The sequence below is a fragment of the Dasypus novemcinctus genome, chromosome 2, assembly GCF_030445035.2.
Source record: "Dasypus novemcinctus isolate mDasNov1 chromosome 2, mDasNov1.1.hap2, whole genome shotgun sequence".
Taxonomy (NCBI): Eukaryota; Metazoa; Chordata; class Mammalia; order Cingulata; family Dasypodidae; genus Dasypus; species Dasypus novemcinctus.
The window spans coordinates 97630042-97655027 of NC_080674.1; the positions used below are offsets into that span (position 1 = coordinate 97630042).

Sequence of the window (24986 nt, forward strand, 5' to 3'; positions counted from 1 at the left end):
ATTGAACTTACTTGTGCATTTTGGCAATAGGGACTCTGAAGCTCTGCTCTGCAGAAGCCCAGGACAGGAAAAGCAGGCCTGCCACGTGTCTGGATGGAAATGAATGGTCAGAGCTGTACTGGAAATCTTCATGCTCCTATCAACCCCTCCTTTCAAGTACCATTAGAGTTACCTTTCAATAGCATTTTTTTTTTCTGGAAAAAATATATATTTGCTTCTCAAGTCACTTGTACAAGACAGAAGACGTCTTGTATAATGAAGATAAACACTAATGGCTATGCTGCCAACCACCATTTTCTTTAGTAGACTGCAGTGGTCAAGAAAACAGAGCAAGGAGATTATATGGTGATGGATACAGCTTATGTGGTTTCAGTCGCTTGTTAATAGTAATAGCAGAGAAACAATATAGCAAGAAATCACAGAAAGAATCATTTTCCCCATGTCTGCTGCTTCAAAAAATTTCAGAGACTGTTTCTCGTATCAAAAATGTAATAGGTTCTAGCAAAATAAATATTATGTGGACAGGCAATAGCTGTGATCATGTTTGCTTTGCAGTCCCACAAGTACATTTTTTGTAATGATTAAACAGATAGCTCAAAAGTAACAGAGAAATTTTGCCCCACATAACACTTCCCTCTGTTGCCTCTGCTACTGATAAAGCAACCCAAAGGGCCTAATTACTAAGGCTGAGAGTGGCAAAAGATGGATTAAGAAAGACACAGATGAGCAAGAAACACTGGAAGGAAACCATCATGGTGGATTTGGGGTTGAGTATTAGGGCCTTTTTGTAGCAGATAGTTTCTGACCAATAGTGTTATGGTGAGGTGAAAGCAGTCAGCTTTCATAACATCAACAGGAAATACTGGATTTTGGCCAGTTTGAAAAATAGGTTTGAAGTTACAAAAAGTAATAAATGTTTACTTGTAGCTGAGCGTGGGGGTTTCGTCCTCGCTCAGGCCCAAGAGTCGGGGGGGCTTGCTCCTGCCGATCAGCCGGTGGGGGGTGCCCCAAGAGGGAGCACCGGTTCTCCAGGCGTGGGGGACGCGCGGTTGGGGAAAAACCACGGAGACCGCTTGAGCGCAAGAACAGGTCTGCTTTATTACGGAAGTACACTTAGCTATATAGGGTTGGGTAGAGGGAGGGGCGTGATGAAGGGAGGGTTGGCTAAGGGGCGGCTGTGGACAGGCTGAAGCTGATGGATAGACCTGAGGTAAGCAGTTACTGGGGAAGAGGGCAGATTGTGGGTTGGCAATATGGGCGGGACTGGCGGGAAGGACGGCGGGAGCTGGAAGGGGAGGAGGGGTGGAGAAAGGCGGCAACATTTACTGACCACTTAATTTTTGCTGGAGTTTTCACCCATGTTTTTCATGATAAGCATCTCATTCTTAAAAGAAATTGATCTTTAAAAAATAATAAAATAAAGAAATTGAAGCGCAGATCAAGATAAATACCCTATTTGAAGCCAAATGGCTAGAGAGCGGCCAGTTGGAAATTTGAATCTGGAGTTGCTGTTATAGAATCCATGATTTTCCCTCTATGTTATCTTTTGGGCAGAGCCTGAGAAGTTCTGATACAATAAAAGGGATTAATTGGTTCAGAATTTGTGGCAATGCTTTGCCTTATGCTTAGATGAAATATATCCTTGGGTGTAGGTTATTGAGTAATGCTAATTGTGGTTTAGAGGAAGTAAAAGCCGATAAACTGTGATAACCCTAGCATATGTCTCTCAGTAAAGAATATGAGAGTTAACTATATTACAAACTAAGTTATAGTGTATTGTCTATTAATGAGATAGGGAAATTGTAGAATCTAGCATATAAATTGAGAACACTTCTATATTCTAGTTCTAGTTAATAAAGTTCATTAATTACTTTCCTTGAAAAACTGAATCTATCTCCTATTATTCTATATTGCAATTAAAAGACAATCAAAACTAAAAAAAAAAATCTATTTAGAATTAACATATGACTAAAGGACCACACAGTCATGCCAATTCTCTATCTAAGATGTGCTAATAATCCTTGGCTTTTGTTACCCTGGATTTTATTACCTGTGTACAACCTAATCCTTCCAAATGAGACCCAGACACTGTGAAACTGGAGTGAAAGACATGGCTTATGTGTTACAATAAGCCATGTGTGGAGTCAGTCCTTTCCTTGATTTTCAGCATGTGCTTTTATTTAATCAAATGATGCACAAGACACTACAAAGAAGAGATAATGACAGCCTAGAATGGCTGTTTTGTGCTGCAAAGCCTGGAGCGTGGAACAATTATTAGTTTAATCCCAAGCACAGACATGTTCTATATTTTCCTTTTCCTACCCAGTTTATTCCAGTGAATTGTACCAGGATGATGAAGTCCAACAAGCAGATTTGTTCTGCAGTCCATCCATCTTCTCAAAGCAGGATTGCCTTTACAGAAAACCCTCCCAGTGCTTTGTTCAGGCTAGTTTGAAGTGCCTCATCTAATAATAAGGCTTCGATCCCCTTTAGCTTAGATGATTCACTAGCACTATAATCCTTAGAGAAAGTCCCCTGATTTTTATCCTTAAACTTTCGTTCCCATTTCTATTGCTTCTTGACAACAATTTATGGTGTCAGAAAGATGTTTATGTTTACTTTAGATGTTTTAACTACCTTCTCCAATCCTAATCATGACCAAACAAAAGTTCTTAAGCTTAAGCTTATACCATATTTGTTCAAAATACATACTAACAGAAAATTGCCATTTATGTTGCACCCTTGTTCATTGGCTAAAATAATCTAGAAGTCTCTAATGATATGATAAAGGAATAATGAGTCCTGAGTTGGACATGCAGACTTAAAAAAAAAATTAATTAAAAGTTACAAGTGTTTTTTTCTGAGAGTCTTACTTTCTTACTTACATTATAGAAATAATACCTGAAGTTTACATGGGTATATGTCATATGTCTTTCAGAATGTTAGGTGTTTCAGCACAGGATCACATTTATGTTTTACAAAGGCAACAACTCTTCTCCTTAGTCTGCAGTATCTTCCTTCAACCATACTTTTATTTCACCCTATCAAAAGGCAGTGCTTTGACCTAACTGTGAGTTGTTCTGTATTTTTTTATGTATTCTCTTTATCCATTTTGTATTATGATCCTTTTCTCCATTTTTTTTTCACATGAGATATCATGGCATAGTCCAGCCTTCTCCCTTTTACAAGTATAAAATTGTTCTTTAATTCACTATGTGTTCTTGTAAGATGGTTTTTCCAATTTAACTTTCAGTCATCAGAATCTAAGTGTCCATTCAATAGAGATAATTGATTAGGAACTCAGATATAACTAAATATTTAAAGAACTGCAAGAAGTTGCCATCTTTTAGGTGGAAGTTAAAATTCTTTAATGAAATTCTGACTTACTAGAGTGATCAATTTTCATATCACAAAAATGTTATTGCTTGCATAAGAAACACAGTAATTGGCCTATACATTGCTTCCTGATTTGTGTTCTGAGATAAATAATGTTTTGATACATTTTAAATGTTATGCTTTTGGAAAATCAGAATAGCCCCGTCTCACTTCAGTCTTTTCTTTCAATATTTTTATCTCAAAAAAATTTAAGATATATCAAGTAACATTAACTTTCCATTTGAGCAAGCTCTTATTATACCAGTCTTCAGTTTCACTCACTGTAATGCAGCGGCTATCTCCTAGACACACATATTGATCTTTATAAATTAAGCTGATAAAATTTTCTTCCAAACAACACACAGCTTAACTCACAAAACATCAGATTTTACCTGAGCTATTTAGGCTTTCTGCATATCTGAACATTTCCTCCTTTCATTCACATCTCTTCTAAAAGCTCATCGGATTACCAATATTGCTTGGGTAAAGGGCAATTATGTCAGTTATCAGGGGGACATTTGAATGTGAATATGAACTATCACACTTATCCAAAGTAGACTCGGTCACTGATTTTCTGATTTAGTAAAATGTGACATCAAACACAGTGCTTCATGGCCCTCAAGAGCATCCATTCTTTGGTGGCTTAAAGAGCTACTGAAGAGAAGGATCACAAAATGCAAGAGGAATTTGAAAGAGTGCTGATAAAGATAAACTTAGGAGCAGGTCTATTTATATTCATATTCATCATCAACCCAAAGAATTCTGCCATGTTAAGTCTTCACCAAACCGTTTATTTCCATGACATTCAGAGAGCGAAAAACATTGATCCTGGTCATATCATCTGGGTACTCAAGAGCAATGAACATCACTTCTCTGGATCTTAGTTTCCTTCTTGGTAAAATAAACGACCTCAAAAGGTTCCACCTTTATGACTCAATTTGTTTGTCCCTCACCACATGTCCAGAAAAAGACATTAGACCACTGTACCTGGGATACCAAAAAACTACCTTTTAAAATTGTGTATTTGTTATTCAAAAATCAGAAAGTTCAATAGATTGAGAATGGTTAATAAAGAATATTTCAGGATGGATACAATCAAGTCGACAGTACTGATAGGTGGAAGACTAATTTGGAAGCAGCAAAGTAGAAAGAAAATGTTGAAAGATCAACCATTTGAAAGGGAGAACCTTGAAGAAATATTAGTCATAGAAATGGTCCAAGGACTAGACTGCATATTCACTGTACCTCGGACAAGCAACATGGGACACCTGAATTCTGCTCTCGGCAAAGGAGTATGCCATATGATTTCACCATATTAGTGGCTTTTAAGGAAACCATGAAAAGGTTTTTGCAAAAAGACATTTTCTTTTTAAGATGTGGAATAATTCAAAAGCAGTCATTCTAAGTGTTTTTGGACAATGTATGAACATATAGGAGGGCTTATTATTTCAGCAAAAATATAGCACAACTTCAGTGAAGGCAGTCATATAGCTGACTGAAAAAAATGAAGAGATTGTAATTATTGAAATAAGTTCACTGTTGTAAAATAAGCATTTGCAGTAAAAAGCTGCAAAACAAGAAAAAAAATGAAGTCCAGGTGGGGATCAGAGATATGGCTTATACTTGCTCACTGGACAATGCATGGTTTAATCTCACCCCTGTGTGTCTGATTAAGAAATGCTGAAACAAATCTTAAAATTCTAAAGGAAAAAGACAGGAAAGTTTTCAATCAGGAACAGTTAATGAGCCAAGCAAGAGAGGATAATGGCAAAGTCCTAAGAGTGCAGCATTTCACTGTAATATTTATTGCTAGGTAATCATGAGCCATGTGTGGCTTTTCAAAGAGAGAAGGAAACTCTTAAAGGCAAGGTAGTAAGTGCATTAGCAATAGATCATGCTGTAGTATGATGCAAAATTACAGAAGAGAGAAATGGATGACAGAGCTCATTATGCTTAGGCCATGAAAGAGTAAATAACATTAAATTGCAATGGCATTTAAAAAACTCTGCTGGGAATTTTCATTTTTTATTTATTTAAATCAAAAGCAGAGTTGCTGTTTTCTAATACATGGGGTATTTTTCTTCAAAGAAAAAGCACTGATTATCTAGTCTGTATCTAGTTTAGGATCACTGCAACAGAAGATTTCTCTCAAACAGAAATAGAGTAGAAAAGAACTCCATTTTATAAGAGAGGAGGAAAAAGAATCACAGTGGACCCTGCAAGCAGCACCTTCAGATTCCTAAAACGTCTTTGGGCCTCCAACTGTTCAGAATGTGGCATAAACTTAGTGCCATAAAGAACTCACTTCAAAGCAATGTATTAAATATGTGAAGTTTTAAAATTTTCACATGAAGAAATAAAAGAGTCAGTTACCTAGATGACTTAGAATAAAAGTTAATAAAGAAGGTGAATGAGTACATCTATCTGGGAGCTAGTTTTAAAAAGTAAATTTCTTAATTCATATTTAACTTTTAAATTACTATCCAGAACCAAAATTCAAGGATGTAATACAAAGGATTTCAACATTACCCTCCAAAAGAAAGACTTCACAGAGAAATAAGATCCAACCACTTCATTTTCTGTGAGTTCCTAAAAACAAACAAATATTTAACTAAATTTTAAGATGTTTTTGAGAATACTTTATTAGCCAGACAAAATAAAAATGAAACAAGATAAAATCAAATAAAAAACCAAAAAATATATTCTAAAGCTATTTTGAAGATTATAAACTGTGAATTTTCTTCCCTTGAATAAATTAAATTTTGTCTTATTCATAGCTGACATCAGTGGTAGTAAAATGTAGGGAAAATTATTTCTATACATTTTTACAAACAGAGCCCACTTACCTCATTGTTCTTAATTGTTCGATAAAAATATAACAGAGACTAATGTTTTATTATAGAAAGTAGAACTGTTTAGGCATAGCTTATGATTTTTAAATAAACAAGATTAAATTTCTTCCTTTTAGTAAACCAATTTAGCATCACAGACATTCAGAGCATTTTCAAAAGAATGATAGCCAAAATCTTATTTACAATCATGAATATAGTCAATTTTTTAAAAACTCCTCATTAAGAATTTTTGAGTGTTATATATGTAATATATAATATAACATAACACAACAATATAACATAACATAACAAGACATAATGTATTTTTATTAACTTGAGCTCACCAAAAATAATATTTAAAATAAACAAAGATTGAGAATTATGGCTTTGGGCTGAAAACAAAGTAATAGATTCAAAGTTGTATTTATTATTACTTAATCCTCAGACCTTTATAAAGGAAACCAATTCGGCTTTGGGAAATAAAAAACACGGCTACCTTTCTTTTGAAAAGAATGTTTAAATCACATACTTCTTTAAACTTTAATGTTTTACATTCTGTTTCTGGGCATGTTATGGGAAAGTTATGGAAAACTGATGAGTTACAGGAGGGTCAACATTTGATACTGTAATGAAAAGGAAGCAGTTTTGTAACTTAATTTGAGTAGTTCATGATTTTTATGTTAGCTAAGATTGTAATGATCCAGCACTCCACACAACGCCCAATACGTAGTAGGTGTTCAAAAAATAATTTTTGATTAACTGGTAGTCACTCAGAGTGGCTAAGGGTACATATTACTTCCAAAAGTGATATAAAAAATCATATTAGAAAACAATAATGAACTAAAAATTACTTTAGGGCATTCAGCAATTTGAATAAGTTTAGAACTGGACTTGCATCAGAAATCACCTATACAATCTACTTGTGCTTTTTGCATAAAATCTATTTCTTACAGAAGCAACAACATTTTCTGTTTAAAGTTACTGGCATAGAATTTGGTCAGGTAGCCTGGTTAGTGTCAGAGGTCATCAGGAAAAAAGTCTCAAGTTTAAGAAGGCCTTGCTTTTCCATCCCTAGAGAGTTATTATTCATTTACATTTACACCTATGGTTCTCAGCAGTCACAATTCACCATCGTAACATGAATTTCTAAAAAAAAAATCCTTAATTAAATACACTTACATTTGGACATTGGGCACAAAGTTAAATAAAGTGGTTGCAGCCTTTTTTGATGCTATAGTATTGTCTAAATCAAAGAATACTATTCTAGTTTTCCTTTTCTATTGTTAATTCACTTCAATTTGATTTTCAGCAGTTTTTAAGTTAAGCAACATGTGGAATAAAAAATTTTAAATATCATATTTTTAAAAAATCATTGCTTGAAATCTCCTTACATAAATAATTTCCCAGAGTCAATAATACAAATTATATAACTAACAGAGAATTTTATCTTAATGCAAAATGTTTAAGGCAATTTTAACAGAAATAAAAATCTTGGATTCAGACTCAAGATAGTCACAGCAAATAAGACAATCATTTAGCATATAAAAGTATTCTTAATTTGTTTAAAATTTTAGGTGGTCTAAGATAACTAATATTGAAACTTCACTGAATACACACTTCCAATCTTCTTCAGATAAACAAAGAACATACTGACTTATATGTCATATGACAAGTATGCAAAGAACAAAAGGAGAGTCAGAAATTGGGGGAGGGGTAGATTTTAGAAAGCAAGATTTAGAACTTAGGCTTCTTTGTTAAAATTTGAGAAATAAAAATATTAACCACATTTGGATCCACTGATATCTCTAAGGTGTGCTTTTCATGCCATGCTTAGTTACTTCTCCCATTATTCACCAATAAAACTTAAATTTCATTTACAACCCACATTTTCACATAAATTTACGAAATAAAGGAAATAAATTTTCCAGTGGACAGGTGTCATTTATTGCTCTGCTCTGTGTAGGTCTAAAATGTACAACAGACCAGCTAAGGCCTTTCTTTCACTTATCTAATGAAAAGAACAATAACAACACAACACCTGGCATTATGAAAATGGTTTCTAAACAAAAGTGGTTAATTTTATGATGGAGAGTAAGGAAAACAGAACGAACTATTCATGATGCCAAAGAAGGACTGTCTTAAATCATAATTGTAGATATTTAGTTACACTTCTGTTTCAATCAAGGCCTTGATAAGTGAGGGAAAGTGCCAATTTAAAAAGAGCTAAAATTATAAAGTAACAGCAAAAGGAAACAGAACCCAAACCAGAAACATCAAATTGATAAGGGAAAAATTTTAAAGTTATTGTGAATAACGAAAAAGTCAATTATTTTGATGGAGATTTTGTATTTAAACGATATTATCTTATATAGAACTATTTTTCTGCCTCTGAAAAAAAACACACACAAATGACATTTCTCCTCAATGATCAAACATCTTATTCTTAATAGAAAATATAACTAAATTTTAAATAGAAATCTAGAAAATACACTTTTTCTCAGAGAAGTAAAACTAATGTACAATTTTTTTCTAGCAAATGAACATGATCCTGCCTTTCAGTCTGCAATATAAAATAAATCATAGAAATCTTTAAGGATTTTGTCATCAGATGAGCTAAGATTAGCCCCTAAACGTTTATGAAAGGCAATATTTCTCATTAGCCTTAATCTGTACAAGTCTTTAAAGATAATATAGCCTATTATAATACAGCAATTCTTCAGCACTCAAGTCATTCACAATAGATTTGAAATTGTGAAGCTTGAGATGCAAATCTGAGAGTCAAGCCAGCTAGCATTCCTGTTTTTATAGAAGCACAATTTCTGTTTCTTAATTTTGGGAGAGTGGGGGACATTTAAGTTGTAAAAAATAAATAAATGGTAAATAATTTACATAGACGTTGCTGCTCAGAGTGCAACTATTACATCAAAACTGTGGCTCTTGAGGCTTATATGAAGTTGACTAAGCCTATTTATAGTTATAAAATTGAAAATAGGGACAGGAAATAAGTAGAAATTTGGGCTGAAATGCTATCTTCCTGTGCTTTGCTTTTTTTTTGTTACTGAAATAAACACCCCTATCAATTATACTCATTAAACACAAATATGATTCCCTCCCTTTCAGGTCGAACTGTCCTTTTAAATATTGCTGAAGAGAGACTGAGCATCCCAAATGACCTGCTCTGGAACAGGAGCTTAGCCTGGCTTGCTTTGTCTTATTTTTCTAGCAACTTTACCTTAAATCTTTTAATTTATGTATGTGTACACATAAATACATACATATGTATGTATTTGTACATACATATATGTGTGTATATAGCTCTGTCAACCAGGAATTTAGAAACCGGTTTCTCACAAAACTACGAATTGTGATCATTGTGGACATCGAGTGTATTTAAAAACCAACAAATCTCCTTCTTCCAGTTGCACTCAATTTAATTACAAAAATATTATTTAAAACAATTAAGAGGCATGTAATCTATAAACCAGCCCTTGGCTTCATTATCCTGGAGCCAAGTTATATTAGTTTCCTTCCTTTGATCAGCCCAGGAAGGGTCTTGGGAAAGGTGTTGGCTCATGTGAGGGCCAATTAGCAGCCACACAATTAAATGTCCTAGATCCAGCATGCAAGTGCCATAGCTTCTATTTGTGTCCTTTCATTTTGTGTCACCTCACCCAGATTTGCTCCCTGAGGGACCCACATTTTGAAAATTCAACAAGAGTGGTCAAATAAATGAATGTAATGCTACTGTTACAGTAAATCTCTCTATGAATTGCAATACATAAAGATGTATGATATTATATATATTAACTGTGGGAAATGCTGTCAAAACGGCAAGAAAAAAATAATTTTAATATAAAATTTAATTATGTTCCCATGCATTTTGTGAAGGGTAATTAAGTGTTTACTGGCATTATGTGTTAATATCTTTGTTTCAAATAAACTTACTACAAATTTAAGGAATTTGGTTAACTGGGGTCAAAATACACTTCTTTAAATAGAAATGCTCATTGTCATTTGCCTTTTGCTCATTGCTGCGTTTTTGAACCTCATAAGTCTTAATTATGAGGTTGATTCTTTACAGCACTTCTAAGGAACACTGACGGGGAGTAAAATGGTAGAATAATAAAAATTTTTTAAAGAATTTTGTTTCCTTCAAAAATATGTAAGCATGTCTTTTTTTCAAAGATATATACATAACAATTCTAAATGAAACATCAAAGCAGAAACATTTTTGTCCCTCATGGTTGAGATAGTCTATGACCAATAAAGTTTTCATTTTTTGAGTTTTTAAAATCACCTATTTTACCAAGATATGAGGTCTTTGTAAAAAGAATCTTATAATTGTTAAATAATGACTTTTTTTTTCATTCTGACTGTGAGAGATATTTAAAAATGTGTTAATCTGTTTCTCTACCGTTACTTAAATTAAAGCACTTAGAGGTTTTCACTGATGCATTTTTAATGTGTCATCCAAGGTGTCAAGTTTAACTATGCCCTGCAGATTTACAGAGTTGAAAGTGTTCTCTAGTTTAAATTAACAATATCTTTGCCAAAAGCTTATTAAAAATTGCTTCATTCAACCAATGAATAAAGTGCTTTATAGTTCATTAAAATTATACTGTGATTATAATAAAATCTTTATAAAAAGATATATCACTAAAAAAAGATATAGAACATCAAGTAACAGAAGATATGGTAATTAGACACTGTCACCTTAGTCTATATTATATTGTTCAAAGGATGAACTTTCTTTAAAGAAAAAAATTCTTAACTGTTATTGTTGAGGATATGAATTGCAATGTGTTTATATTAGCACTATAGTTATTCTTCACATAATTGTGAGAAACTTTCTCATGTAAGTTTATTATCTCATCCATTAATAAATTCATTCTCCTTGGTTCACACACACATACACACAATGGAGTCTAAAACCATCACTTCCTACTCTCCTGATGGAGCCAATTATTCCATTATTTTTTGCATTTTTTGTTTGACCCCACAACATTTATTCACAAAATGCATATACATTTTCTCTTTGAGCTCACGATGCTTTCTTGTTGAAAATTTAACTTTAGAATAAATTATCAATGATAAGCTTCTTCTAAAGAATAAAATATTACAATAACTCAAAACATCACCATTCCTCTGCCAAATGGAATTTTGTCATATAAGCATAACTCTTTGACCAGGATAATTATCTAGATGCCTAAGTTTACTGGAGACATGGGTCCCTTCTTAAAAAACAATCTCCTATTACCACTGAATGTGGGCCAGAATTTAAAATGCGCAAAATTGAAAGTGTGCTTATAGAAATCTAGATTGAATATGTCAAAGAATTTTTCCCACAAGAGGAGATATTATGGAATTCATAATTATTTACTGGTTTTCATACCATTAAAATATAGCACTTATTTTATAGCATTCTTTTCAGAGGTCAGTTTAAAGAGTATCTTTTTCTTACTTGCCATCAAGTGAATAAAACACTCCAAATAATACATAAATCAGTCTTGAACAGCAATTATGATTACCCTGTACACAAACTGGCTATTTATCTTTTGACTTAAATAGTAAACAAAACCCCACGTTATGTGAGTGCCAAAAATAATATGATTTCAATTGAAAGAACCTATTATTGGCAGAAGAGTGGTAACAAATCTAAGGAAAGAAATCTCAGCACAGAAAGTCAAGACAAAAATGACCAGTGGGGATTTAAGTAATGGGAAATGCCATGAACTGATTCACCTTACAGAGAGGAGACATACATATTAAAAAAATAACAATGTCAATTTAGCTTTTACCCCCTGTGCAGTTATATCACTTTTGAAAGAAACAGAGTAAAGGCAGAAAAACTCCATACTAGAGGTAAACCCTCAATAATATTATCTGGTTATATTTAAATCTTTGCTGCAAAGGTAAAGGTTCTTGAATCAGGTATGGTATTCACCACTGGTGCTGCAAGATAGGCTGCATTGCCTATTCCTTGCCGTAAAAAATACATACGAATTTGTTTCCATAAATCAAGATTCCAAAGGAGAAAATGACCTGTGTTATATGAAAAATTCATCTTTGACTTTTGAGCAAAGTTAAATCTAATGTAAAATATCTGTATTTAAAAAGTAAAGCAAATAAATTGCACCCTGTTTCTAAAAATAAATGAGAAAAATCCTTACCCATGCAGGAATTTTTAAAGGGGCATATTGATTTAATAATAAATAATAATTATAATATAATAATAAAATAAAATAAAAATAAATAATAAATAAAATATAATAAAAAAGGATACATTTCCACAAAACAGTAACATAGTAAAACTTATAAAACTCTTAAAGTATATTCACTTATCTATCATCCTTTTTCCTCTAATCTCTGGAGGAAATAATTAAGGAAGCAGGTTCAACTGAGAGGTAAGTTTGCAATTGAAATTGCAGACTTTCCCTTAATTTGAATTTAACAATATAAAATCATCAGTGAGTTCTAATATTTGAAAGCGTATTTCCAAGTTCATGCCATGGCATAATCACATTTCCATGGTACCTATAGCTTCTCACTAGGCATCTTGAGACTTGTACAATGGCCATTTGTGGCCTACTGCCATTTCATTCCTTTCTTGAATGGAAATTTCACCCTATTTCCCATTCTCATCCAAATCCATATCATCTCTCTGTCTTTCAATTCCCAAACCTGACTTTGGATATGTAAAATAAAATGGTAAGTTCCAAAATAAAAACAGCTACTATTCTGTTGGCTGCATCTGGGAGACTGGGTATAGGATGGAAGTAAGCATGCTTAATTATGTAGAGGATGCAGTCACCCTTTTTCATGATTCTGTCCCAAGGATCAGGCTGATCGTGTGTTCCAGCCATCCCACAAAAATTAAGAAAAAAGATCTTGCCTGTAGTACTGACTTCATACATATTGGTTGAATTCTGAAACAGTAAATGGCGCCACTTTCTGGAAAAATATTATGGCCTTCTTTGAACTATCCCCAACCAATTGCAACTACCCCTTTTCTTCCAGAGGCGTAAATGACAATAATTCATTTACAAGCATCCTTTATACCCCATTTCTGATCACGTAAATTAATGTTAATAGATTGACCTATTGCAAAATGTTATTGAAACTTTGGCCATGAGATTTGGGCCAATTCTAAAATCATTCATTCCGTGTTCATTTATTTTATTTAGAGCATTTATGAATAAATAGAGCCAATATAAGGCTTCAATTTGGCTATTTACATAGTATTGATAGAGACAAATTTTAGTTTGATTGTATATATTATAGTAGAAAGAGGTCATTTCATTATAAGCCTTAGTGGTTGCTTACTAGCTTCCACAGTCAACTTGAAAGTTTATAGTCAGCTATTGTCTAGAATTATATTTTTCTCAGATTGTCAGATGATCCACTATTTCCATGTTCTCTAAGAAGGATGCTTTCTTTCAAAGTGGCACTGAGAGGAAGTCTTGCGGCTGACAAGGCATTGCCTGTCCAGCCTCTCTTCTATTAAGGTTGCTTCATTCCTTCACCTGCCAGACACAGATGTAGGCTCCATCAGAGATTTCTAATTTTTGCTGCTCTTGTAACACTAATATGGACAAATAATGGAAAATATTTTAGGATACGGTGAAAATTCAAATGAATTAGCAGGTGTTTAATATGTTCTTATAGAAAAAACAAATGAGTGAATCAATTTTACTTCACTCACATTCAATATCCCCATTAAATTTTATAAAACTGAAAATTCCTTTAGGCTAACAACCCAAAAACACTATTACAGCACACACTAAAAATAATCTGCCAAGTGCCACCCAAATGAGAGCTGAGTCAAACATAGAGAATTCTGTAGCTTCAGTTGCAAGCTAGAAAAATGTACCAGTTTGAATGTACAAATGGATTGTCAATAATAAATTAAAACTGTTGGAATCAAGTATAAAAATAGTGGAGAATAGATGCTTACTATTATTTTTTAATTTTTGTAAACTAAGTAAAAGATATAGATTTAGTTTTATTTAATCTCTCATTAGAATTAAATTTAATTATAAATTAAATGGATTTTTAAAAGAAGTATATTTATTTTCATTTTTTTATATTACAATAAAATGGCCTATTCTGATTAATTAATATTAAATACTATGTAAGATCCTGCTCTAGCATTGCATCTGGAGGAGAGGATATTGCTTATATATTAATGGACCACTATGTTTTTACACAAGTATCCCCTAATATAGATTAATATAGATACAAAGTGAGGAAATATAAATTACATAATATTTAGAAGGTATACACCTTTAATACAACACTAATTTTAAAGTACAATTCTGAAGAAAAATGAGTAATAGAAAAATGAACAGTGCAAAAGTTTCTTCAAAACTTGAAACTTTATTTTAATCAATAAAAAATATCATGGACACTAAGTCAGAAATGTTCAGCAGCTTTCCTTAATACATGTTCTTCACTTCATTAAATTATTAAGGTGATTTTTAATCTGGCCCTGACCTTTTTGTGACCAAATTACCTTTCGGTCATTAATTCTTTAAGAATTGGGGAGAAATTGTATAGTAGGAAACACTTATTAAAATAGATTAAGACATTACCATAAATATAAAAGCATTTTTATGTATTTTCTTAATTCACAATAACAAAAATGACAAAATTAAAGGAAAACTCAAGTAATAGCATGATTCAATCATAGTGAAAGAAAAAAAAGCTGTCATGTACCAGGGTCTAAAAAAGTTAGAATTGCTATTGAAAAGGAATACTGACTTTTTAACTACAAATTTCAGCAAATGGGATTTTTACAAATAAAATCCCTTTGATTTGTTCCAAGGCCTATTCATATAAGAGTTCAATTTCATCTTGATATTTATCTGTGTCCAGGAGAGGTACTGCCATTGAACAAATTAACAGCTTAGCTTATATCACATATAGTATACATTATATAAGAGAGCTGGGTTTAATAATTTACAGAATCCATAAGCTCCTCTCACTCCCAAGAGCCATTTATTTCTTAAAGTGAGAAGAGGCAATGAAGGAAATCTGTTCTCATTATATGTTCCAAAGATGTACCAATATAGGGATTTGGAGTTTAGAGAACAACACACTCACTTTTCAGGGAACAAAAGCAGTAAATTGGATGATCTTTCTTCTGCCTTGAGTATTCCTGCCCTAACTTCATCATTTTATTCCTAATCTAGGGCAAAGAGATTTTCTAGACCCTGTTGTACATATAACAGAGACCAAATGCTGAGAATGATGCTGAGAAGTGACCAGAGATTAGCACAAGGATGATTTGGGTGATATTGATCAGTGTGATTTCTATTTACTTAAAAAGCATTGCATGGTTTCCTTAAAGTTTATGGGAAAAAAATAAAACATTTGAATAGCGATGAAATCCTGTGATACAGTTTGAAGAGGCATGAGAGAGATTTGGGAAAGCAGCTGACAGTTCTTCTCAACAAGAAAAGCTGAAAGATCACATGCTAAGCATTACCTTACTTGATCTTTTCCAACTCTTCCTCATTAGCATTGTCTGTAAATGAAATAAAGCATTTTAATTATCTTTTCACTCAAGTGCAGAATAGGGCAGCCCATTGTTTTCTGGAGGAAACAGTATTTATTAGCTCTTAAACAGAAAACAGGTTCAAGCAATACTACACAAGACAAAGATGATAACACACATACAACATTCAAGCACCCTTAACATTCAAGCAGTCTTTCTGATGACAGAGCATTTGGTTTATTCCATTATACAAAGAAATAGGGACAATATATTTGAAATAGAATGGAAATTTTGAAATACTTTGATTGGAAAAAGCACACTGAGAAAGAAATTTTTTAAATAAGCACATTGAGTCTTATCATTGGCAATTGTTCCTTTTGGTGGTAAAGGTGGAGGGTAAACGTGACTTTATAAAGCATATAATAATTTTACTCTACTTTTACTCTTCAAACACGTTCAAAATATGTGGCTTTGATGGCTTCATATTGCCTCTGTTTCCAATTAGTTTTTAATTACAACAGGACTACAAATAATTTCGATTGAGAAAAATTATGCATGTGATTATGGTTAGTGGTGCACCTTCCCTACTAAATGTTTAACCAAAACATATCTTTTAAATTAGTATGTTTGTGTCATAATAAGAAGTATGCATGACCAAAGTTTTAATTAATTAAAGTTACGGAGATTTGTGATGGGTACACAAGATCAGTGGTCTCTTGAATAAAATAAATCATAAACCCCCAAAGATTTTCATTTCCTCAATTCAATTTTTAATTTTCTAAGTTAATGCTGAGGTATTAGCTTCTTGATTTCTTAACTTTTTTATCAACTTTAAACAGATGAAGTGGAGAACAGGGGATATTTAGAGCAAATAATGTAGCTTATAGAAATGCTTGCCATGTTTGCATATGAAGGAAGTGCACTGTTGCCTGAAAGAACAATTTATTTTTCAGCAGAATTCACTGTAATTCAGGGCTAATTTGGACTATGCATGGACTACAAAAATACACACAAAGAAAGATTTTACTATAAGGTTGAATCATAATGAAGTCAACTTTTTGCCTAAACCAAGAGAATGGAATTATGTAGAGGTTCTAGGATAGGAAATAAAAAATCACGAAATTTTCAAAGTTAATGATTAAATTCCTCTTTTCTGTAATTAGTGGTTTTATATGACATACTTTCTCTACATACATGAAGTGTATATAGAGTGTATACTGACCAAAATATGGAAGAATAATAGTTTTCCTAAGGTTATAATAATTCCCTATTTTTTTTTCAGATGGAGCCAGGTAACTTCAGTGTAATGTTTTCAAATGTCATTATAGTAAATACTACATATGTCTTCTAAATATTAATGTCCAATTTAAGGAACAAAAAGTCATTGGGTTATGGGATGGACATCTGGTAGACACACAGTAAATGTTGGTTGTTGATACTGTCTGAGTCATTGTCATTAGTATCATTATCATCATCTCCACCACCATCACTTCTTGTATCATTATGACACAGCAGTTGGAAACCAAATACTTTTGTGGTATGCCATATTTACAAAAACTGCTCTATCAGGAGTTAGGTAATTAATGTTCAGCTTTCTCAGAAAGCAGGGTTTCAATGAACAAAGAGCTGTAATTCTTAGAGACAATGCTTTGATCCAAAGCAAGTGAGAACAATTAAAATAAATTAGTTTAAAAAAAAGAGCAAAATCTCTTAACTTATGGTTATTTACCATCATCATGTAGCATCTAAGAATCTTATAAAGTTCCATTCTATTAGATGTTATACTATGAAAAAAGGGGACTCTAGAATGTTAGGAAGTGTGAAATTTCATGGCAACACTACTTAATATTACATGGATTTAGGAATCCTGTTGGTCAAAACCATATCCCCTGACTTAGAACCACCTCATACAATTAACCTTCTCTTTGTAAAGCAATCTGTAGGGTTGGTTTTTGTCTGTTTGTTTCTCAAAATCAACTGTATACACAGGCTGCAAAGTTTTATTTTTCAGATTGAGAAACTGATGCAAACAAAAACTCAGTGATTTCCCTCAATATAAATATGAAATATTTGGCATTTATGAAGATCAGTTCATTATTTTCCCGATTTAGTACCTAGAGGTCTATTATTAGATCCAGTGAGTCTCTTGATATAATGGCCCTAGATTTTATAACAAAAATTTCTGTTTCTTTCTGCCAAACCCTTTAGCTATGTGGTGGGTTTAAATATCCCATTTCCAAGTCCCTTTTTCTTTTCAGATAGTTGGGTTATGCTACATTCAATAAGGTTAAAACAGGAGAAGAATAAAAAAAAATTACAGAATGGCTAGAGATTATAGTACAAACACCTTATAAAACATATACATATTCAATTTTTTGTAAGTCAGTATTTTTTCAAATGTTGACTGAGAAATAATTCTGAAAAATATGAAAAATAAACCAGCATGAAAAATATGATTTTTTATCACACTACAAGTCAACTAGGGTCAATTAAAACATTTCTTAGAATTTTCTATTTTTAGCTTTAGCCAAACAATTTGTAGATCTAGGTTATTAAAAAGAATATATAATACAAATTAACTCACTTTTATTCCACAAATTCTCCAGTAAAGAAAGCTGTGGATTGAACTCTGCCAGGAAAAGAGCCAGAAAGAACTCAAACACACTATCAGACCAAAACACCAGATATGCACACATGTATGCACTAGCTCACTTTTGCAAGACATGCAGTCAAAACAGAAAACACAGCTGTGCCACACAGCTCATCAGCATGTCCCCACACAAGTTTCGGTTTCTCATATATACAATGCTGGAAACTTAAAAAAAAAAAAAAAAAAAAAAAAAAAATATATATATATATATATCTGCTCAAATCTAAGATTTTTTAAAAAAGGATTCAATCTTAAACTCAATAGAGAAGATTTTTAATATAGCCAACTATGAAAGACTTTTTTCTGTTTCTTACACTCCACTACTTAAATTGCTGTAATTAGATACTGCATGTTTTAGAGGCTTCTTTGGTACATTGAGTAGGCCCATAGGCTTTTATTTTTTTCAACTCAGTCTTTTGATTTACTGATTTCTGGAACTGGCAATCCATATCCAGAGATATCATCCTAACTGTATTACTCATGGAATGTACTGTCAGGATTAATAGTGAATAAAAAAACTCACAAGATAACTGATTTAGAGGCTTTAGCACTTTGTGATTTTAAGTGCTTAGTATTTCAAGTCATTCATTTCTAAATACTATTTTCAAGACTTTTTCTTAACATTAATGCTCTATTTCCCATTTAATTGTTAGGGGTTTGTTTGTTGAAAGCTCTTCAAATTCATCTCTTCCACTCTCCAAGTTAATACACATAAAATATTTAGCAAAATTTTATAAACAAAAGTGTAAGAATGAACATGTCATTTTTTAACTAAAGTAATAATTCCCCAAAGCTTTAATTATTTCTGAAGCAATAGTCAAAATGACAGAACTCTTCTTATAATTTTGCTCTGTAAGGGTCAATGCAAAATCATCCTCTATTTCTTCCCTATACAAAATTCCAAATATTAAAGGGAATTGTGAAGCATTTAATAACTGATTTCTCATTTGTTATATTTAGAATTTGAATTTCTCTAAGTAAGACTTTCCCTTGATATTTTTTGATAGGATAATTCTTGAATAATTCTTGAATTTCTGCCATTTTCATTGCAGAAATATGTTAAGGATTTCAGTTGTATGAAAATTAAATTTGTGGATACATTGACTCTCTGATTATCTCTAACTAAGAAACTTCAAATGTAGAGCAGAGAAATATATTTAGATAATATTAGATATGTTACAAAATGGTGAAATTATAGTGACTTGTGTTCATGATTCATTGTCATCATAGAAACCTTAAGTAGTGGAATAAAATCTGATTGTAAACAGATTATCATTAATATACTAATTTTAAGAACTTACTAAAGAATATTGTTTGTGACAATCTCAGGGATATGAATATTAAAGTAAGGATAAAAACTTAAAATACCTTCCCCTGATCCCTTGAAACATTCCTTCAAATTCCCAGAGTGACCCATTTACAACCAAGTGAACAACCACTGGGTACAGAAAGCTGGACTAAGTTTTGAGAGGAGTCATTATAAGAAGCATAATAAGAGGCAATAAATTAGATATAGATTTTTTTAAGGGGTTACAGAATATGAGATGGAGGTGAGCTAAAGTTTAGGCATATTTTAGATAGGAACAAGTGACAGTGAAGAAAACTTGAACTTGAGAGAACTGTGAAGGAATTGGTTTGACTGGGATAAAGAGTGAAAGGGAGGAAACATATGTTGCTTGTTGGAGAGACTTAAAGTTTCTTATAAAGAGTTTCCTTTAATTAGAGAAATAACTACAGTGCGCTGACCACTGAAAGAAAAAAGAATGAGTGAGTTATTAAGCCTAGGACAATGCTTAGAAGATGAGCAATGTGTGTTTTTAATTGATGCCTATATATGGCCCTTGTCCAAAGTCTCAAAATCTAGTAACTAGTGTTGATTAACAGTTATAGATCCAATATATAGACCAAAACAAACAAACAAAAAATCCAAAAAAAAAGCAAATTTATTTAGATGTGTTGAGAATTTCCATAATGTAAAGCATACAATTAGAAACCCAGATTCAAGTCTAGGACATTAGACTAAGCAGAATGCTGGTTCTCAACAGAATTTCCTAAGGGAGGAATCCACCTCTCCCTAACCTAGCTTGTTTCTCAAAAACCAACCCCAATGCCCTTGGTTATTGATCGCACCCACAAAGAGCAACCAAACTGCTTTACTATCCAGTGTAGCCACACTGGTCATGCTTCAGATAGGACCGAGGTCAGGATGGGAAGTACAAGAATGAACACCAGCCAGAGGACAGTTCTCTTACAGGCTGCAACAATCATATCTCTTCTGAGCCCTGGCTAAGCCACTTGCTTCTATAGTGAAGAGAAGATGGCCAACGACACTAGGGGAAGGAAGAAGGTGTTGTTTCTCAGTCAACTCAGCAGAATAAATTCCAGTGCCATTTGGGACTCTGAAGGCAGAGGGCATGAAGAAAAATACTTGGTAGTAAGGGATTTCTCCCAAAAAAGCTGGGATGGCCAAAAGAGGTTTGAATTAAGAAAATGGCATGACTATTGATGCATCTGGAAAAAGACCTAGACCAAGAGAAGGAAATACTAAATACAGATGAGTTTTTACAGCTAAGAGATTTCAAAGCGAGTCAGGAGGTCATTCCAGAGGTTACATTTATGCAGGTCTCCGCGGGCTCTCACTGACTGCCACAGTAAAGAGTGCCTCAAGAAGGGGTGCTCCTCTGAGGGATTACCAAGTGCCAACTAGCAATACATCTGCAAAACAACCTTGATCAAAGGGGGAAATGGTAAATACAAATGAGTTTTAATGGCTAAGACATTTAAAAGTGAGCTGGGAGGTCATTCCAGAGGTTATGCTTTTGCATTTCTCAGCAGGATCTCATTGACTGTCACAGTAAACAGTGTCTCAAACACCTGGGCTCCTAAGGGCTCTAGAGACATCTAGACACTAAAGGTAGGGGAGACAGCTCAGGAATTTGGCATCCTGGCAGTGGGCCTTACTTTGGAATTTATGCTTTCCAGTGTAACAGAGTTAGATTCATTTATAGTTGGTCTATAGAAATACTCCAATATTTGTTCATCAGTTGCAACAAATGTACCACACTAATGAAAGATGTTGCTAATGTGGGAAAGTGTGGAAGGGGGAGAGAAGTGGGCATATGAGAATCCCCTATATTTTTTATGTAACATTTATGTAATCTAAAACTTTTTTAAAAAGAAAAAAATTAATGAAAAAAAAGAAGGGGTATTCCTGGGGGCTCTAGAGACATCTGGACATTATAGGCAGGGCAGACAATCCCAAGAAATTGGTACACTGTTGGTGGGCCTTACCTTGGAATATATGATAATCTGTCTCCCCAAAGTATCAGAGTTAGACTCATTTATAATTAAAAAAACTTTTTTTTTTTTTGTTCCACAAATGCTCCCATGTTAAACTTATTCTTCCCTCTCACTCCCCTCAGAACCTGTAGTGGCCACTGCCTTCATAGCAGTTATAAAAGTTCTTCCATTGCTATAATAATAATAAGTCTATAGTAGAATAATAAGTCTACTTTAGCCCCTTGTTCACTCCCCAATTGTGAAGATTTTGGGGTAGTGGTGCCCACTGTTTCCAATTGAAACGGGCTTGGATCTCATGGGGCAGAGGGATGGAACTATCTTGCTTGCAACTGTAGGCATTGTCCATCACCATCTCCTTGCTAGTTGTCCTGGATGAGTCCAGTGAACTTAAGAGTAGGTATTGCAACTCTGATGAGATTCAGGGCTCAACAGGCACATGGACGGATGAAAGGTTTAAGTCTGTGGGACATACATTTAACAAGTATAGTGCTAGTTATAGGTTCAAATAAAAGGGACAGAACAGCCACGTGTAGGGAAACTATAAATGAGTCTAACTCTGTTACACTGGGGAGCATAAATTCCAAAGTAAGTTCCACTAACAGGGTGCCGAATTCCTGAACTTGTCTGCCCTGCTTATAGTGTCTGGATATCTCTAGAGCCCTTAGGATTGACGTGGTTTGAGGCACTGTTTACTGAGGTAGTTAATTACATCCTGCTGAGATGTGCACAAGCGTAACCTCTGGAATGCCCTCCCGACTCACTTTGACTCATTTATAATTTTCCTACACATGGTTCGTTCTTCTGCCCCTTTTATTTGAACTTGGAATTAGCATTCTACCCATTAAATATATGTCCCAGAGACTTAAGTCTTCTGCTGTTCACATGTTGGTTGAGCCCTGAGCCCTCAGCAGAGTTCCATCTAACACTTACTCTCCAGTTAATTGGATTTGACCATGACAACTAACAAGGTGATGATGATGGACAATGTCCATGCCAAAAAACAAAGTATCTACAACTATAAGTAAGACAGTTCCATCCATCTGCCTCATGGGATCTAAGCTCTCTCTCAATCAGAAGCAGAGTGGGCATCTCCATGACAAAATCCTCATGAGACTGAGGAATGAACAACAATGGGGACTCCAAATATGGAATAAAGCAGATTTATTATTATTCTAGTAATAGAAGAACTTACACTATAGATATAAAGACAGAGGTCACCAGAAGTTCTGAGGTGAGGGAGAGCGAAGAATAGGTATAACATGGGGCATTTGGGGACACTGGAATTGATGTACATGATATTGTGATGTCGGATATAAACCATTATTATACATTTTATCAAACCTATAAAATTCTGAGGTGCAAAGTATAAACCATAGTGTAAACTATAGACAATGCTTAGTAGCAATGCTTCAAGATGTAACAAATCAATTGTACCAAATGTACCACACTAAGGAAAGATGTTGTTAATGGGGAAAGTGTGGGGAGAGGGTGGAGCATATGGGAATCTCTTATATTTTTGATGTAACATTTAAGCAATTTAAAACTTCTTTAAAAATAAAGAAAAAGAGGGGAAAAACTTAAGTTTATATAACAACATAAAAGAAAACAAGAAAACAGCATGAGGATTTCAAGAGAAACTATTTGTGTTCAGGGTGAGTGTGGCTGCAGAAATACAATGAAGAAAAGGGAAAAAAAGAAAGTAGAAGATGAATAAAACCAGAATATTGAGGTATAACTGTTGCATGGACCCCCACTGTTTCCTTCCTAATTCATGTCTTATAATTCACTGATGGTCAGCTTCCAGGCACTGTAATATTTTTTAAATGATTGTTTTCTAAATAAAAAGACTGCTTAAAAAATGTTTAGGGAGCCAAAGATTGAATTTTTTTTTTTGCAAAGATGGTTGAAGAAAAAGTAATCTTTGGAACTACTTTGCCTGTGCTGTCATATAGTTCTATGTAATTCAGAACATATCAGCAGCTTCATCATGAAGTATCTCGATACCAACTTGATCTCTCAAATAGTTTGATTTTAGGGTATCCAGTAAAAGCCTCTTTCAGTTACAAAAATCAGTAGACAATCCATCATCAAATCATCAAATAATTACAAGAGCTGCTACATCATTCCAACCTACAGTAATATTACAAGTTTGGATTGTTTGGGGAAACACAAGACCTCAGACATTTAGGTATTTTCATTTATAAAGTGCTGTCCTTCATGAAAATAACAAAGAACCCCAAAGCAGGAATATATCATCATCAAGTTGTGTCGATTTTACTTCCTACAGGTAAACCTGTCTATCTGCCACCATCTCTACCTCTGATAGCCCCAATCCAAGCCTCTACCACATTCACCTGGGGTTCTGCAATAGGCTTCTAGTTGGTCTGCAGTCACCCATGCTTATCCTTTAGATCTGTTTTCTGCAGTGTAGTGGTGAGGATCTTTACAAAAGGCAAACAGGATTGTGCTACTTTCTGTTTCAATACTTTCATCTTTTCAGTGGTTCTCCAATGCTCTTTGAGAATGACTACAAATCTTAACACGGCCAAAGGACCCTACATAATCTGGGCATTTCCCTTCTACCCCAGTGTCATCCTGCTCCACGATCCCCCTCACTCTGTGCTGCTACCTTCTTTAGATTAGTTCTTTTTCAATTCTTAAAATATAGCATAGCTTCTCTAGCCACAGGAACTTTGCATGTACCATTCCCTCTGCTTGGAATACTTCCTCTCTTCCCGGTTTGTACCTTATTAACTCTCATTAATGCTTCACACCCCACCTCCAAGTTTTCTTCTTCAGAGAAACCCTTGCTGTACCTCTTGGCCCCTGGCTAGAATAAATTATACTATTTATGGTTACAGCAACAGATACCTCTTCTTTTTTATGGCACTTAAAACGTTTGTAATTTTATATTTATTTTTGTGATTATTTAATCCCCAATTCCTTCTCCATTAGATTTAAATTCTATTTTATTCTAATTGCCTAACACAAGACATGGCTTATAGTAGGTGCTTGGTGAATACCAGGATTATCTGAGTAAAGCAATAAATGAACATTTATAATTTATTCCTATATATGCGTTAGCCAGCTGGGATATTTTTCTTGGTTGGTGCTGGGTAAGATAATGTCTTCTGAATTGGTGGCTTCTAAAACGATGGGCTTCCATGAAGAGTTTTCATTTCTAAATAGTCTCTGAAAAACTTTCCTCACCCACCTTTCCACCTTCACATATGCCTGTGCACTTGGACCCCCCTGCCCACACACAGACTTTCATCATGCTATATTCTCACAGTAAGTTTTATTTGGTAATATTTGTTGGAAAAGAGAAATTTCT

The 24986-nt window shown here is 33.7% G+C and overlaps 1 protein-coding gene across 12 annotated transcripts in view; it reads right to left on the minus strand.

Moving 5' to 3' along the window:
* The window catches only part of MCTP1 (multiple C2 and transmembrane domain containing 1), a 568532-nt gene that overhangs the window by 206584 nt on the left and 336962 nt on the right, over positions 1-24986 (minus strand). For 4 of the 12 annotated variants that reach the window (XR_011646258.1, XM_058276304.1, XM_058276295.1 and 1 more), the window contains exons 6-8: positions 15694-15732; positions 5905-5964; positions 12-89 (exon numbers count right to left, since the gene is read on the minus strand). The exons of 3 other annotated variants lie outside the window; for them this stretch is intronic. Coding sequence is in view for 7 of the 9 variants with exons in the window: in XM_058276304.1 (XP_058132287.1) it covers positions 12-89; positions 5905-5964; positions 15694-15732 (177 nt within the window). In the remaining 2 variants the exon portion in view is untranslated. The remainder of the gene's footprint in view (positions 1-11; positions 90-5904; positions 5965-15693; positions 15733-24986) is intronic. 5 more of the 12 variants (XR_011646259.1, XM_058276310.1, XM_058276298.1 and 2 more) reach the window with 4 other exon arrangements.